Source organism: Ascaphus truei, chromosome 2 (assembly GCF_040206685.1).
Source record: "Ascaphus truei isolate aAscTru1 chromosome 2, aAscTru1.hap1, whole genome shotgun sequence".
Taxonomy (NCBI): Eukaryota; Metazoa; Chordata; class Amphibia; order Anura; family Ascaphidae; genus Ascaphus; species Ascaphus truei.
Window position 1 is genome coordinate 52,964,529 of NC_134484.1, and position 14,690 is coordinate 52,979,218.

Below are 14,690 nucleotides of genomic sequence, written 5' to 3' on the forward strand. Positions count from 1 at the left end.
ACATTTAAGCTTTACGTAGCTTGTCACGGCATACAGCTCCTTCTAGTGTTGCCATCTTAAAACCTCCTTTACACAGTCCTTATTTCTACTCCTAGTTTTTATTTTTTTCAGAGAAAATATATTACAAATGTATTAAACTGTAGCTGCTGTATCTCACATCTGTCTCCGGAAGTACGGAATGTCCTATTTTCATTGCCATGTAAAATGTAATTTCATTTGTTGCTTTTGAAATCTTCTTTCCACTAATTTGTGACCCTGCATTGATTATACTTTCTTTGGTGGTGAAAAGCTACTTTGCAAGATTGTTTAATTGGATCGGCATACAGTATATAGCTATGTAAATAGTAATCACATCAACTTTTAGTGGCTTTTCCTCTTTTCTATTTTTCCATTGTGTATCTTTTCACTTCTGTTTGACACAACATCACATTTATATTTCCTAATATTACAGAAAGTCCATTCACAGATATTCCCTGACAGAACATATAGAGCAAGCTTGTGATCATCTGCAGATTTGTTGTCTCCCAGATTTAGATACTGATGTAGTCAGACTTCCTATCCCCAGAGCCAAGGAAAGAAAAGCCAAATGCAGTTTCTCAATGACAGTAAAAGCTGCAGCTTCCTTCTGGGGTTATGTACTCACCATGGAGAATTGCGGTCAGGTGCTACTGCACTCAGGAGTCCACGGATTCCATCAGCAGCACAAACAGTTAGTCTGGCTGCATCAGAACATTATTAAAAGCTCCTATTCTGTTCAAGTCTTGTCTTAGCCATATAAAGCTCTAGCAACACATACATCAATATAGTAACTCTAATTCCCTTCCTCTTCTTATAGTTTGATACCTTTCATATACTGTTGGCATCTAAAGTTCAAGGTGAAGAAAAGAGGGGTGGTCGGAAACCTGTAGGGCTTAATAAAAGAAAACATTAAGGTGGAAATAATTAATCATATTGTATTGTAACTAAGGTGAACATAGTTGCCAAATCAGTGGGTGTAGTACTCCAATAGCAGAGTTTCCCTCACCCACAAAGCAAAAGGCCTAGACAGAGAATGTACACAAAGGTTTAGGTTTCAAACCATACAAATATTTGAACCGCAGATACAGTACTTATACCGGTGCTCTCAATATCAGGAGAAGACCCACTACTGTAAATTGCCGTAATACAGAAACTAATGCAAAAAATGTTTTATGTAGCAAAAAGATGATCCAAAGTTTCAGCTGTCTATGCAGCCTTTGTCAAGGAATACTATCCTTTGTACTATTACTTCTTCAGCCTTTGTCTAATAATACTATTCCATGACAAAGGCTGCATAGACACCCGCAATGCCAGATTACCTTGTTTCTAAACACAGAATGAACATTACTATGACTTTTGTAGTAAGAGAAACGAAAGGAGAGCCAGAGGCTCAACATAAGTGATAGGGGGATCTTACATTGATAACAATTTGAAAGGCAAAAGCACATTAAGAGAAAATGCTGTGACCTACGTATAAAAAAAGGAACTAAAAAGTGCATACACATTAGTATATTAGTATATTATTATTTGAAAGAACAGCCCCAGTCCTCATTTACATTTGAGAATAAACAGATTAGCTCCAGAACATCACAGCGTGACAGTAGTGCAAGTAGCAGGCTAGCAGAGTTAAAGAGGAGCCTGAGACCATAAAAAAGGGCAGCTCTCCACACTCTTTCTGGAGACCTGTGTGAGTTCCAGTCTTGGACTCCACTTTAACTAAGCTAACCTGCTTTTCGCACTATTGTCACTCTGTGATGTTCTGGAGCTGTTTTGTCTTTTTGATATTTAAGTAAAAACTGGGCGTTGTTCTTTTTAAATAATACATAATAAATTAATATACTAATGTGCATGCACTTGTTCTATTATTTTATTTGTGATGCTCTTTCTCTTCAAGAGAGTATGTGAAGATTGAGAAAAAATCCTACCTCATAAATAAACCAGCAGCTGCAGAAGTGTATGAACTTTTTCTGAGTATCTTTAAAATGGTTTTGTTCACTATCATGCAGCATATTTAGGATTATACAGTATATTTATATATTGTCCTATGTATAAAGTACAGCGAAAAGCAATTTTGTCATAAAAGTTATGCCCTGAGGAGTACCAAACACCTTTTCACCAAGGAAATAAGTATTCACGTTTGTTCACCAGAAATGCGTAAAAATTGTCCAGTACATTTTTCTTCCCATATAAGACATGCAAGTAGAGGTCAAACATTTTTCTTAATGCATTCATATGTATGAACCAGACACACACTCTGTAAATGTGCACATGATTTTAGAACACAAATAAAACATACCAACATGGTCTTAATGATTTTAGGTGATGAATTGCTTCTTTGAGCCATAGCACTCTTTCCAGTGTTAAAAAAAAAAACTATTTTATACACAGCCTACTTTAAGTTTTAAGGGAAAGAATAATGAAGAAGATGGTAACAATATTATACAAATTTCATGGACAAAATCAGTTTTACACATCTATAAATATACAGAAATACTTGTGGTGGGATATTAGTGCAAACCTTATCTAATTTTTATTCCAGAGATCAAAGTTTATGTTTGGACATAAAAGTACTACTGTATACCTGCAATTGAATGAACATTCTAAGTTTTATATTATATCCAGTTATAATATTAAATTGTATGCATTGTGCGTATAACAAATGATGTTCTACATACGTCGAGCCAGAGACAGGTAATTTTAAAGGCCCAGCATTTCTTGCTGCTTGCAGTTGCATCAACGCAAAACACTTACATTTAGCGTGGACCATCCTCAATGTAATATTATGCACCATCTTACGATGCATTATAAAAGAAAACATGATGGACAGAGAAGCACATGTCACATTCCTACATGTTTGTTATTTAACCCTTTCCTGCCTCTTTTATTTCCCACTGCCTGAATACAAAGTCGAGGTTGCCATGATACATTGATACAATAAGGTGAAAATTGCCTCAATATGTAGTCCCTTAAGCTTTTTGTACTTTTTGCCTGAAAAATAAAAGTGAAGTGTTATTTTGTGGAGAACCCCTGGCGTGTTTGTAATTCTAAATCAGTAACCTTGTTACAAGTGATAATAAGTGTTTTAGCCTTACATTTGGAAATGGCAATCATTTTGTATCCTACACTTCACCTACCTCATGTTTCCTCCAGCTGCGAGCTAAGCTTGCGACTGTTACATTTTTGGCACACAGGCAGTAGAGTTAATAAACTCTGTGGCAGCTTCTTGCATTAAGATGTCTCACTGGCACCAAATAATGTTGTAGAACAAGAAGCACAAGGGAAAGAAACAAGGGCAAGAAGGAAATGAAGGGTGGCAGCTGAGAACGTGTAGGATTTAAGGATTTGTTTGATACTTGTAACACCGCTAAGGATGAAAAGTAGGCACTCTAACATAGAATCAGTCAATATTCCATTGTATGGTTAAAATTAACTTGATGATTCTAATATATATTTTCTACTTTTTGAGTCTGTGCCAGTTTGTGGCAGCTTTACAAATTAAAATGTCAAATATAAGAATGTTTATTCATTGATATGTTTGCAAGTAGACACACATAGAAAAAAGTCTAGTAAATGTAATAAAGTTAATTCAGTAAGCCTTCTCTACTATTTTTAATGTTTGTTTATTTTATTAGATATAATTGCTTTGCAAAATTACAGTACATTGTCTATTTACATGGCATACATTAACACATTCCACAGCATATGCAATATAGTGTTTTCATTGTATTTTTTAGATTGTAGCAGCAACCATTCATCCAGCACTATACAGAAAGGGCATATAAAACCATTACGCATAGAGGAAGTTACATATACAAATAGTGATAAGCACATTCAACATGGGTGTAAACAAAATGCACAAGGGAATTCATGTCTCAAAAAGATTACAATCTAATGGGATGATGGGAGACAAACAGAAACACTCAGAATAAAAATAAGTGCTTGACAGGTCAACGCATAACACAGAATGTGGATGCATTTCTTGTGAGGGAGCTGAATGTTTTGTTACCGTACCTTTAAACTATTGCAGTACCACTCTTCCAGTAAGCCTTAAGGATGGGAAGAGCAAGTGCTTGGCAAACATTGGTAGGAAGAGGGTAGCAGAGATAGAGATATAATAGTGGTCAGTGAAAACCTGTGGGATGTAGCCTAGACATTTATATAATATATATATATATGTATATATATATATATATATATATATATATATATACATGTAGAGGTATCAGTACCGTGTTAGCCGAGCTTCAATAATCAAAAAATAAATAGATGATACCGTTCTGTGGCTAACGAAATGCTTTTATTTGTGCGAGCTTTCGAGATATATGTATATATATACATAAATACATATATATTATATAAATGTCTAGGCTACATCCCACAGGTTTTCACTGACCACAATTATATCTCTATCTCTGCTACCCTCTTCCTACTAATGTTTGCCAAGCACTTGCTCTTCCCATCCTTAAGGCTTACTGGAAGAGAGGTACTGCAATGGTTTAAAGGTACTGTACGGTAACAAAACATTCAGCTCCCTCACAAGAATACTCCCTCACAATATATATATATGTATGTATGTATATATGGCAGTTTTGATCAGGGTTAATAATTAGTGGCTCTTACCTATGTATGAAGAAAATGCTTCTGTGACTTCAAATTTGATCATTTTAAATGGAAGTATGTGCTGCAGACTTTTAATTTTAAAGCATATTAACCAAAGCAACCAATCTCTCCAGAAAATCCCCATTGATTTAAATGGAGATTTCTGTCCAAACACATCCCCAAATGGTCTTATGAGGGGAGAGCAAAACAATCTGTAAGGAAACAACTAATTGAGGTCTACTAAGTGGAAGCGTACAGTTGTATATCAACATGCACCATGTTACTTTTTCACTTTTTTGGTCTAAATTTAGGTAAAGAACAAGACAATTTGCATTTAGTTATAATATTCACCTGATTTCATTTTCTTTAGTCTATCTCACAAGCCATCTTTTAGTCACCAAAACTGTGTCCATTTATTATTCTTATGTTTTGGGTAAGTCAGTGTGTAAGGATGCTAATTCTTTTGGTTCCAAATGACTGTAGTTAGCTCTGTATTGTATGACATTTTTGTAATGCGGGTTGTGTTTGATGCACAACAAATACTTTGGATAGGCTTAGGCAGCTCCTACCATTGTAAAAGTAAATTATACATATTTTACCCATAGGCTTTAATTCTATAAACAGCAATAATGCCGATCTAGCGCTATGGCTGTTTGTAGAATAAGGGTTACAGTAAGGGCCCACAGTAAACAATGTACAAAAAGCTACTTATTTTGAAATATTGCTTGATTTTCTGCTTGTTTGCATCAAATGTAGAGCACATAAAAAATGCCACTTGTAAGCACATTCACATGTCTCTGGTCCACAAACCGGCCTTTTCCCATTATCTCTTAGGCTGCATCCCCGCTGGTGCTGACCACGCTCATGCTTGAGAGCGGTGACGTCACAAGCTCTCCAAGCATGAGTGCTGGTGTCCTGACTATTTTGCAAGCATGCGGGGGGGACATTGGGGGCTTGTTGAGCGGGCTTCAGACTCTCTTTTTTTTTCTCCCCAAGCGCCAAACCACCGCGTGAGCGTGGACGGGACAAATTAAATTGCAGAAACTAAATTTGGCAAGCGCTGCACGCTCAGCACTAGCGTGGACGCAGCCTTAGCCTACAATGCTTCCACTATAGCCAGGGATTCTGGGTAATGACATGCAAACGAGCACTCAGTGTCACTTTTTGCTTCTTATTCATTTTACCAGGCATCCCTATAAGCGTATGCCTGCTGTATTACACATCAAATGTAGAAGAATTTCCTACATTTGATGCAAACTATAAGACAGAAAAGTTTGCGCCACTTGGACTTTATGCAAATGAAAGATTATGCACAGAGATGCAGAATTTGATACATCTCTTTACAATGTACAACAAAAATATAGACGGCACTCAAACGGGCGTTTGGAATAGTAGGTACAATGTGGAACAGGGAGGACCCTAATACCTCCCTACTGCAATACAAAAAAATTAATGTTGCCAGCACACAAAAGACGATAAGGGGATAGGTGAACACAAAATCTTTTAATGAAAAACACAAAGTGAGTGTGAAACCACAACGTACAATACAGGGGAAGGGAGAGGAAAGGGATGGGGTGAGGCAAACATAAAAGTACAAAGGAAAGGGGGGCAACAACGTTTTGGGGTCTGGCCCGTTCCCAATAGATACTAGGTATCTAATGGTACTTCCCAATTCCCTGTACAAATCTCCCAAGAAAGCACCAACAATTGTGCAATGATATATGCACGTAATCACCCAAGGGGTTAACTAGCTCAGTCCAGGCTAAACAGATCTGGTGTGCTTCACATGGTGCTGAGCAGGACCATGTACTAACTCACTGCAGCTACTGAACTGGTCTGTATAAACTCTGCCTTGAAGCTATTTGATGTCAGTGCTCTGTCTTGAAGCACACCAGATCTGTTTAGCCTACAGCTTAGTTAGTATACCTTTCACATTTAGGCATATCCCTTGGGTTTTTTGAACTGTAGCCTGTGGGCTGTTGCTGGACTTTTGTTGTGTGCTCACTCTAATCCCCTGGGAGGTTAGATCAAATTACCATTGCTCTTTGCTTTTGTGTTACCTCTGGACTGAGCTAGTTAACTCCTTGGGTGATTACGTGCATATATCATTGCACAATTGTTGGTGCTTTCTTGTGAGATTTGTACAGGGAATTGGGAAGTACCATTAGATACCTAGTATCTATTGGGAACGGGCCTGAAGAAGGGGTTCCAGACCCCAAAACGTTGCTGCCCCCCTTTCCTTTGTACTTTTATGTTTGCCTCACCCCATCCCTTTTCTCTCCCTTCCCCTGTATTGTACGTTGTGGTTTCACACTCACTTTGTGTTTTTCATTAAAAGATTTTGTGTTCACCTATCCCCTTATCGTCTTTTGTGTGCTGGGAACATTCATTTTTTGTATCTCTTTACAATGTGCTTTATGTAACTCCTTTATAACTCCTCCTGCTGCCACTTCCTAAATTACAAAATGGTGCACACAACTGAAGCAAATACCTGGATAAATTGACACAAAGAGACACAAGATGAAAATGACACAATATACAACAAATTTTGCCTTGATGCATCTCACCTATGGTTTGTGTTTGCAAACATTACAAGCTGTCTGTAATAATTCTCTTCTTTTATTTCTATGCTGCATCAATCTGGATATATTTCATCATAAACTTGAAGGCTTTTCTTTACTGTTAAAATTGCTACTATTTTTTTCTTCACAAAATTAATTGGGATGTCAATGCAATTAAGTGCTTTTTAAATGATTTGTCATGCGAATTATAAAGAACCCAGTTCTGAGGTACCTACGAATGTTTTTATTTACTGCACTTTTTCACAGATTTTTTTGGGAGTGAATGTAAATGGAGCTTATTTAAGAGTTTTCTGTGGAAAGCAACTTAGTATCATTTCATGTTTAGCTCGTTCATATCTGAAATGCGCGTTTTAACATATTGAATGTCAATGTAAAAACACCCAATTTAGACTTAGAGTCAAGGGTTAATCATAATACAGTACATTGAATACCATATAATTACTAAAGTGTCAATGTAAGCTATTGCTCTTTTCTCTATTGTAGGTTATGGAGTTAATAACCAGATCATTTAAAAGTACTGCTGATACTACATCTGACCCCCAAAATGTCCAATCTTTTTCCATTTCAAGCTACTGGATACTATACAATAAAATACATTGGTTAGTTATAAAACAATTATTGCTGAGTTCTTGTGATGGGGATTTAGTCAATATTGCTATTTGAAAATATAAAAATATGCATCTTAGCGTGACTTACCCTATAACATAAATGTTGCCTGAATCCTGTGTCTCCTACATCAAATTAAATGTCCTCTAGATATATACATAGATTTTAAGAAATATTTACATTAGCAGTGGGTTGATTTCCCTTTAATTTAAATATTTTAGGCTAGTCACTGATAAATACCAATCTATTACATATTAATTCTAGAATATTTGTGATTTTCTTTTGGCTACTCTAGATCAGGTTTATACTAAGAACTCATAATTTTTCAATATAGATATTTTACCAACTCTACCTATACTAGGGAAAAAGTTTTTAAAAAAAGTCAAATCATGCAGAAAGCAATGTAAAAACAATGTTCAGGAGAGGGATATGATGAAATGGTATACAGTACTTACAGTTTGTTTTCTACATTTAAAGCCGACAGTCATGCACAATTCTTTTAAAAGACGAAAAGTAATGATTGTTAAAAGTAAAAAGTGGTAACCTTTTTTTGCCAATAAGCACCTAAAATGATAGGTGCTGACTGATATAATGAAAACACACTCATACATCATGTCTGACAGGCCTTTTATTCAAATATGTAATTACTGTATCAGCGATAAAGGATTTAAATAGAATATATATATATATATATATATATATATATATATATATATATATATATCAACTGTTCTAATAAATTGAACAGGAAAATGAAAAATTCTAAAGAAAAAAGTTAGCATCCAGTGCCACTATGTGTCCCACAGGTTCTTCCACTTTGAGCAAAACTACTTCCTCCGGTGAGTTGGAGGAGCAAATTGAGGCTACTCCTGGTGCTGTAACACTTGCTATCACTTCTGCTGATACTGTATCCTGTTTAACTGCTACCCCCAACAAAAGACTTTATGAAGAATACCCAGTGCAAGCTGTAGGACACATCCTGCAAACCAGCATATCCATGGACCTGCAGCCTTCTCCAACAGCACAAACACAAAGCTTTCGAAGACGTCCAAGAAATTCTGTACAGATAGAAAGAACTAAAGAACTTGCAGGTGTTGCTCATAGAGGTATCTATGTTATTTTACTTGTGACCCTTTGGAAATAGCCAAAACTATTTAAAGAAATGGTGAGGGCCATGGTCACTTGTGTTTGTCATCTCATGGCTAAAAGTAGTGTAACATTTGAAATTGTATTTAAAAGTTAAACCCATTATACAATTATTATCTAATATTAATATATCTCTAAATGTTGCAAACTAAATTGTACCCCTTAGAATCAAATAAGGGGTGTCAAGAAGTTTAGGCAATAGAGGCCATAATAAATTATAGCATGAAATGACAAGACAATCAAGGACTATGGCCATGAACATGAATACAGTGTACAGTAACTATGGTATTAATAACTTATATAAAAACATTATTATAGCAGAAATGTCCAAATTCTAGTTTTAATGTCTACTTATAAAAGTAATTTAATCAATATAATGACGCAAATAATGCACTAGTTGTGCTCCTTTTGTGTTTGATCTATTTCTGAAATATACTTGAGACGTTTTAAATTACTAAAGAACAATGACAGTACATGTCTGAAAATCTCTTAAATATGCCGCAAACATGCGTAATAGAAATGCAGCATAAACATGGAGCACAGGTGGTCCAAATACAATAGTTCCCGGACAATGATAAATAATTTACATTGATAAATAATCCCATCTCTCATTAATTGATCAAAAGTGCAGTTTTATAATAAATGTGACATATTGTTATTTTTATTCTCATCCTTTGACAATTGTTAATTGGGCTCCCAGCCATCATAAAGAACAAAACAGAGATACTTCTGTAAAACATATCCAAAATGTTGTGAAAATCCCTCTGGTCTACAATAGAAAGTAAAATGTAGAATCAACATCTCAAATCTACAGCAAATAAAATGAAAGAGTACAGACAGGATCTCCAGAGATTTGTGTTTCTGACAGTGGAATGCTAAGTTCTTTATTATGCTTCCTTATAATGATTATATTGGAGGATATCTTTCTTTATTAAAAAGGAACCTGATCATTTGTAAGAACATTTAACAGAATCCTCTTTCAGATATTCTTCTTTATTACAACTAAATGTATGAAATACCAAAATATACCTTACTAATAGTGTGAAAGCATGTTTGACATGTGAATACACACTTTGCTTATAATCAGACAGACATTTTCTAAGATTTTAAAGAAAGCACAGAAGGTATTACTTCATGAAGATTTATTTTTGCTACAACAATTAATTTAAAGTAACATGTACAGTACCTTAGATTGAAAAAAATAATATATGAAGAGCAGTGCTTACCAGTTTTACAGGAAATGTTTTAGATAACAAAATGTTAGCAGTCCAAATACTGTAGACTTCTCTAAGATATTCAGTTAATTGATAGTGGAGTATTTTAGGACACATCTTGATTAGAGCATGAAGATAAACGGATTGGGGAAATATATGGGCTATTTGTCAAGCTTCAAAAATGTCAAGTGGCACGTTTCAATGCATTGAGCTGCGTTGCTCTTGCTTTTCCTTGCTTAAATCAGTGAGCAATTAGGAAGTTGATATATTGGGCAACAGTGAAAAGTTGCTGCAGCTATAACTGATCCAGTTCCCGTTTTGCTTTTCTTATTTGTCATTTTTGCCCATTTTTCTCTGAAAAATAAAATATACAATTCTAAGCTGTCACCAACCAAGTTTCATACATTTGACACAGGCATGGAGAATAAAAGAATAAATAGATGATATGGGCTGTACAGCAGTGAGACAGAGAGCTGAACACATAGCCCCAATGTTTTTTTTCTGTTTGCTTCTAGCTTGAATTTGAATTTGATGAATAACAGATCAGATAACCTCTGCACTGTCACTGATGGAAAGATAGAAGGAATGGAAGAGTTTAGTGAAGTGTGGAATTCATTCTTGTTTTCCTTTTGTATAGTTGATCATTAATAGCCGTTCAAATAAACACCGCAATTGCCTAGCCTTAAATGGACTTATTTTTACAAAATAATAGTTTAACTACTACTGACAAAAACTATTGCTTCAATATTATAATGAGTAAAGTATCTTATATCAATAATCGAACATGACTAATGCAACAGTCAAAAACTTGGCAGTGAGATAGATCTTCCATATGTTGTATTGTATTGAAACATCAACTTTGCACAAACTGTATCTTAGTCAAACTTACTGTAAAACCTTTTCAATATAATATTTAAAGTTATACACTATATAACTCCATAAGCATGTGTATTTAAATAGTATACTGATGACAGAAAACACTCCCCAGGCTGTTTTAGCCTCACAAAAATCATTTATTATATTTTTAGATTAAAGGCACCAGGCCGGCCAACATGATTACTGGTTCCCCAGTCTCAGGCATGGCCGGTGCTCTGGTTGAGATGTTGACCGGGAGGGATGGTAAGAATGGGTGAGCATGTGAAAGGAGATTTCAGTTGTTGGAGGGTCTTGAGTTATGTGATTACCCAGCCCCTTTCTCTCTGGGCAGGGACAATCGCCATAGCTGTTGCCTGAGCTTGGCACACAAGCTCTCTTAGAGTAGGCATGTATGTTCTTTTACCTACACTTGGATGTGCATGTTGTGTAATACAGCAGGCTAACACTTAGGGTGATACCTATTTAAATACATTTTGGAAGCAAAAGTGTGACTCTGCTTATTTGCACAAACTGTACCGTACATACCCAAAAATAAGGCTTGGGAAACGGCTATGAGACATTCATGTAGAGAAATAGAGAAAAACAGCAGCGCACAGCCAAGGGAGCAAAGTGGAAAAAGTAAAAAAATCTTTATTTAATAATGCAACATCATCCAAAGGAGGTGTGAGAACCTCCTATGCGTTTTGCACCCTTGCTGTGCTTTATCGAGGCGACATACATGAACTTTTACTTTCTGTTAAAAACATATGAAATTTATAATTTCCTTCTAACAGGCAAATGACTATATTTTTGGGCAATATTTAGTAATGGTGTTAATTATGCAGTTGCACTACTTAGTAGAATCTACTGGGGTCAGGAAAGCGGTTCCATTCCAATCAGTACAGAATAGTTTCTGTGACATACTGTATCATTCCACCCACTGCGGGTCAGAAAAGACTTACGGTAGTAGTGGCAAATGTACTGTGCAATACAATTCCAGCTATGCATTGGCTTCAAACTACACGTCTGTTTTCTGACTCTTAGCTTCCTTAACCTCTTGAAAATCTTTTTATGTCCTTCATGAATTTTAGGCAATAAAAATAAATATTAACATAATCCATATATCTCTTTACATAGCACCATAGGGGTCTTCTACTTATTGGGAGAGTGCAGAACAGGGACTTTGTGTTACCCTTTGTGTTACCCTCCCCTTGTTTACAGCATCAACATATCTTGACTTAAACATTTTTGTTCATTCTTCTAGTAGTGTTTTTGTGTAATTGCTGGACTTAATTCCTAGATTTGCCTAATCCTTTTATAAACCCAGTCATACGGTTAGTTTTCATTACAGTATCCAGAGGTATCTGATTACACAGGTTTATTTACAGCTGAAAAGAAGGCTAAAATCAGATTGTATGCAATTGGTGTCACCTAGCCCTTGTATTAGTGTTAATGTATAATAGATACATTCGGTACTTACTTTTTCTTTTACATTACAGTATATTCTGCCTTCTTAGATAGGTGGCTAATATGTTAGAAACTAGGAAGGAACTGCATGTGTTTAATATGTTGTTATATGTGTAGTACTAGTGCTGATTGTATTTCTGTTTCTGTTTTTAATGCAATTTTGTTTGGTGTAAAATGCTGATAATAAACTGCTGGGCTCAGTGCTTTCAAGGGTCCCCCACTCCAGTGTGTGAGACTGGGCCTCATGCATGTGCGAGATCTCCAGCGTAGGGACTAGGTAATGATGATTGGCAATGATAGAGAATATTATTTATAAATGAGAAAATTAGGTGCAGTTTCAACAAGCAGCAGCAAATCTCTTTCTCTCTCTCTGTTTTTCTATTCATATTCGTCTTTTGACTGTATAAAACAATCAAATCTTTTGTGTAACATGCAAAAACTCTCTTTCCGCGTTTTCTACATGACTATTAGAAAAAAATGTGGATTTGCACTGTCACATAATTGATGAGCTTATTGACTCATTCTGTTAACAACTTCCGTTCTAACCTCTGAGCACTTGGCTATGCCTAGTAGAAATTGACAGCTGTTATGTGCTATGGTTGTGAAAAAGCAAGGGAAAAAAATATGGATTAAGGAAAAAGCGAAAGTTAGTGTTTTACAAGTAATACACAAGGCTAATCCCACAATCATATATTTATAACATACATAAAGTACTACTTGTGTTAGCTTGTTTTTTTCGTTTTTTTTTTGCTTTGTGGTTATATTAGATTACGGGTACTACATGCTGTCAGGTGTGCTATTAAAAGCTCTTCATTTAGGAAAAAAAATATTTATTTTCAATTCAGATCATATATCTATGCCAGCTTCAATGGATAATTTAGTTAGAAATGGATAGGCATTTTCATAGGTGCTTTGGTTTTGTTTTTAAACTATTTTAATGTTTTGTTTTTGATTTTTCCAAAACTCCATTGGTTTCGGTTTGGGATCTGTAAAAAAAAACAAATAAACCTATAGACATTTTTTTTCTAAAGCGGAAGTATTGTGCCCATATTTAATATATAAACATAATATAATACATATAGATAATATACATGCATACATATATATATGGGAAACACAAAGTATACCGCATCAACACAAAACGTAACTGTAGCCCAAAAACTGTCTTAGTTTATGGTATTGTGTCAAAAGGCAGTGGTGCTAAAGGATAATAAATGTATAATGCAAACAAAAAAGTATCCTTCTGAACAAGCACACGGGCATACCGAGGAAGTGTTAACAATACAAAATTTATTATAGTGAAATAAAAACAAGGGAAGAAAGATTAAAAGAGGAGGGGGACTCACATCTACCAGAACACATATTCATGAGGCAAAGGCACATAAAAAGTCAGAAATATATACCATCAAATCTTCAATCAATATAGACAGCTCTAAATCTGATGTATATCATACTAGTACACAAGCTGCAGTTCTGTGCGTAGAAATATAGAGCATAACTGTGATTCAGGCAGTAGATGCAAAGATGGGGGCTATGGAAGCCCAAAATTAAAGATGCCAATACATCACCATCTGTGCAGGTTATACAAGACCAGAATAGAAATAACCAAGGCCTCTGTACTGAAAGGGGGTAAGGGTCCCACTCCACAGACTCCCACTCCAACGCGTTTCGACTAAAACGGTCTTCTTCGGTCTTCATCCTACATATATATATATACAGCTGCAGCGGCCGTTATTCGAACACTTCACGTGGTCTATACATCGGAATACCCACGGCATGGCGCGTGATTTCTTCCAGTGCAGAAAATTGCATTTTAGTGTTCTGGTTTTTAAACACCTTAAATTGATACAGTAGCACAGTAGCACAGTACTGTACACATTGCAATTCATTCATTTCATTCCACCCAAAGAAACAGAATCCATGAAATTCAACAAAGCAATCGCAATAAGCACGAGTGCCTGGGGTGATTGGCCGCGTTCATGCTGCGTGGAGTACAGCAGAGTACACAAAATCGGCACCGTGATTTGTTCAAATAATGGCCACTGCAGCTGAATGGGAGAAAACTCCAGTTCTCACATATTATATATATATAATATATTATAATAATATATATAATAATATAATAATATATAATATGTGAGAACGGGAGTAGTAGATGTTAGGGATAGAGAGTGGGTAACTTTGTGGGACAGTGACATGAAGA

The 14,690-nt window shown here is 35.6% G+C and overlaps 1 protein-coding gene across 6 annotated transcripts in view; it reads left to right on the forward strand.

The window, feature by feature from the left end:
• Positions 1 to 14,690, forward strand: part of CSMD3 (CUB and Sushi multiple domains 3) — a 1,548,521-nt gene that overhangs the window by 706,323 nt on the left and 827,508 nt on the right. For 3 of the 6 annotated variants that reach the window (XM_075582415.1, XM_075582410.1, XM_075582411.1), the window contains exon 7: positions 8,612 to 8,911. The exons of the other annotated variants lie outside the window; for them this stretch is intronic. In XM_075582415.1, the coding sequence (XP_075438530.1) occupies positions 8,612 to 8,911 (300 nt within the window). The remainder of the gene's footprint in view (positions 1 to 8,611; positions 8,912 to 14,690) is intronic. 6 annotated transcript variants of the gene reach the window in all.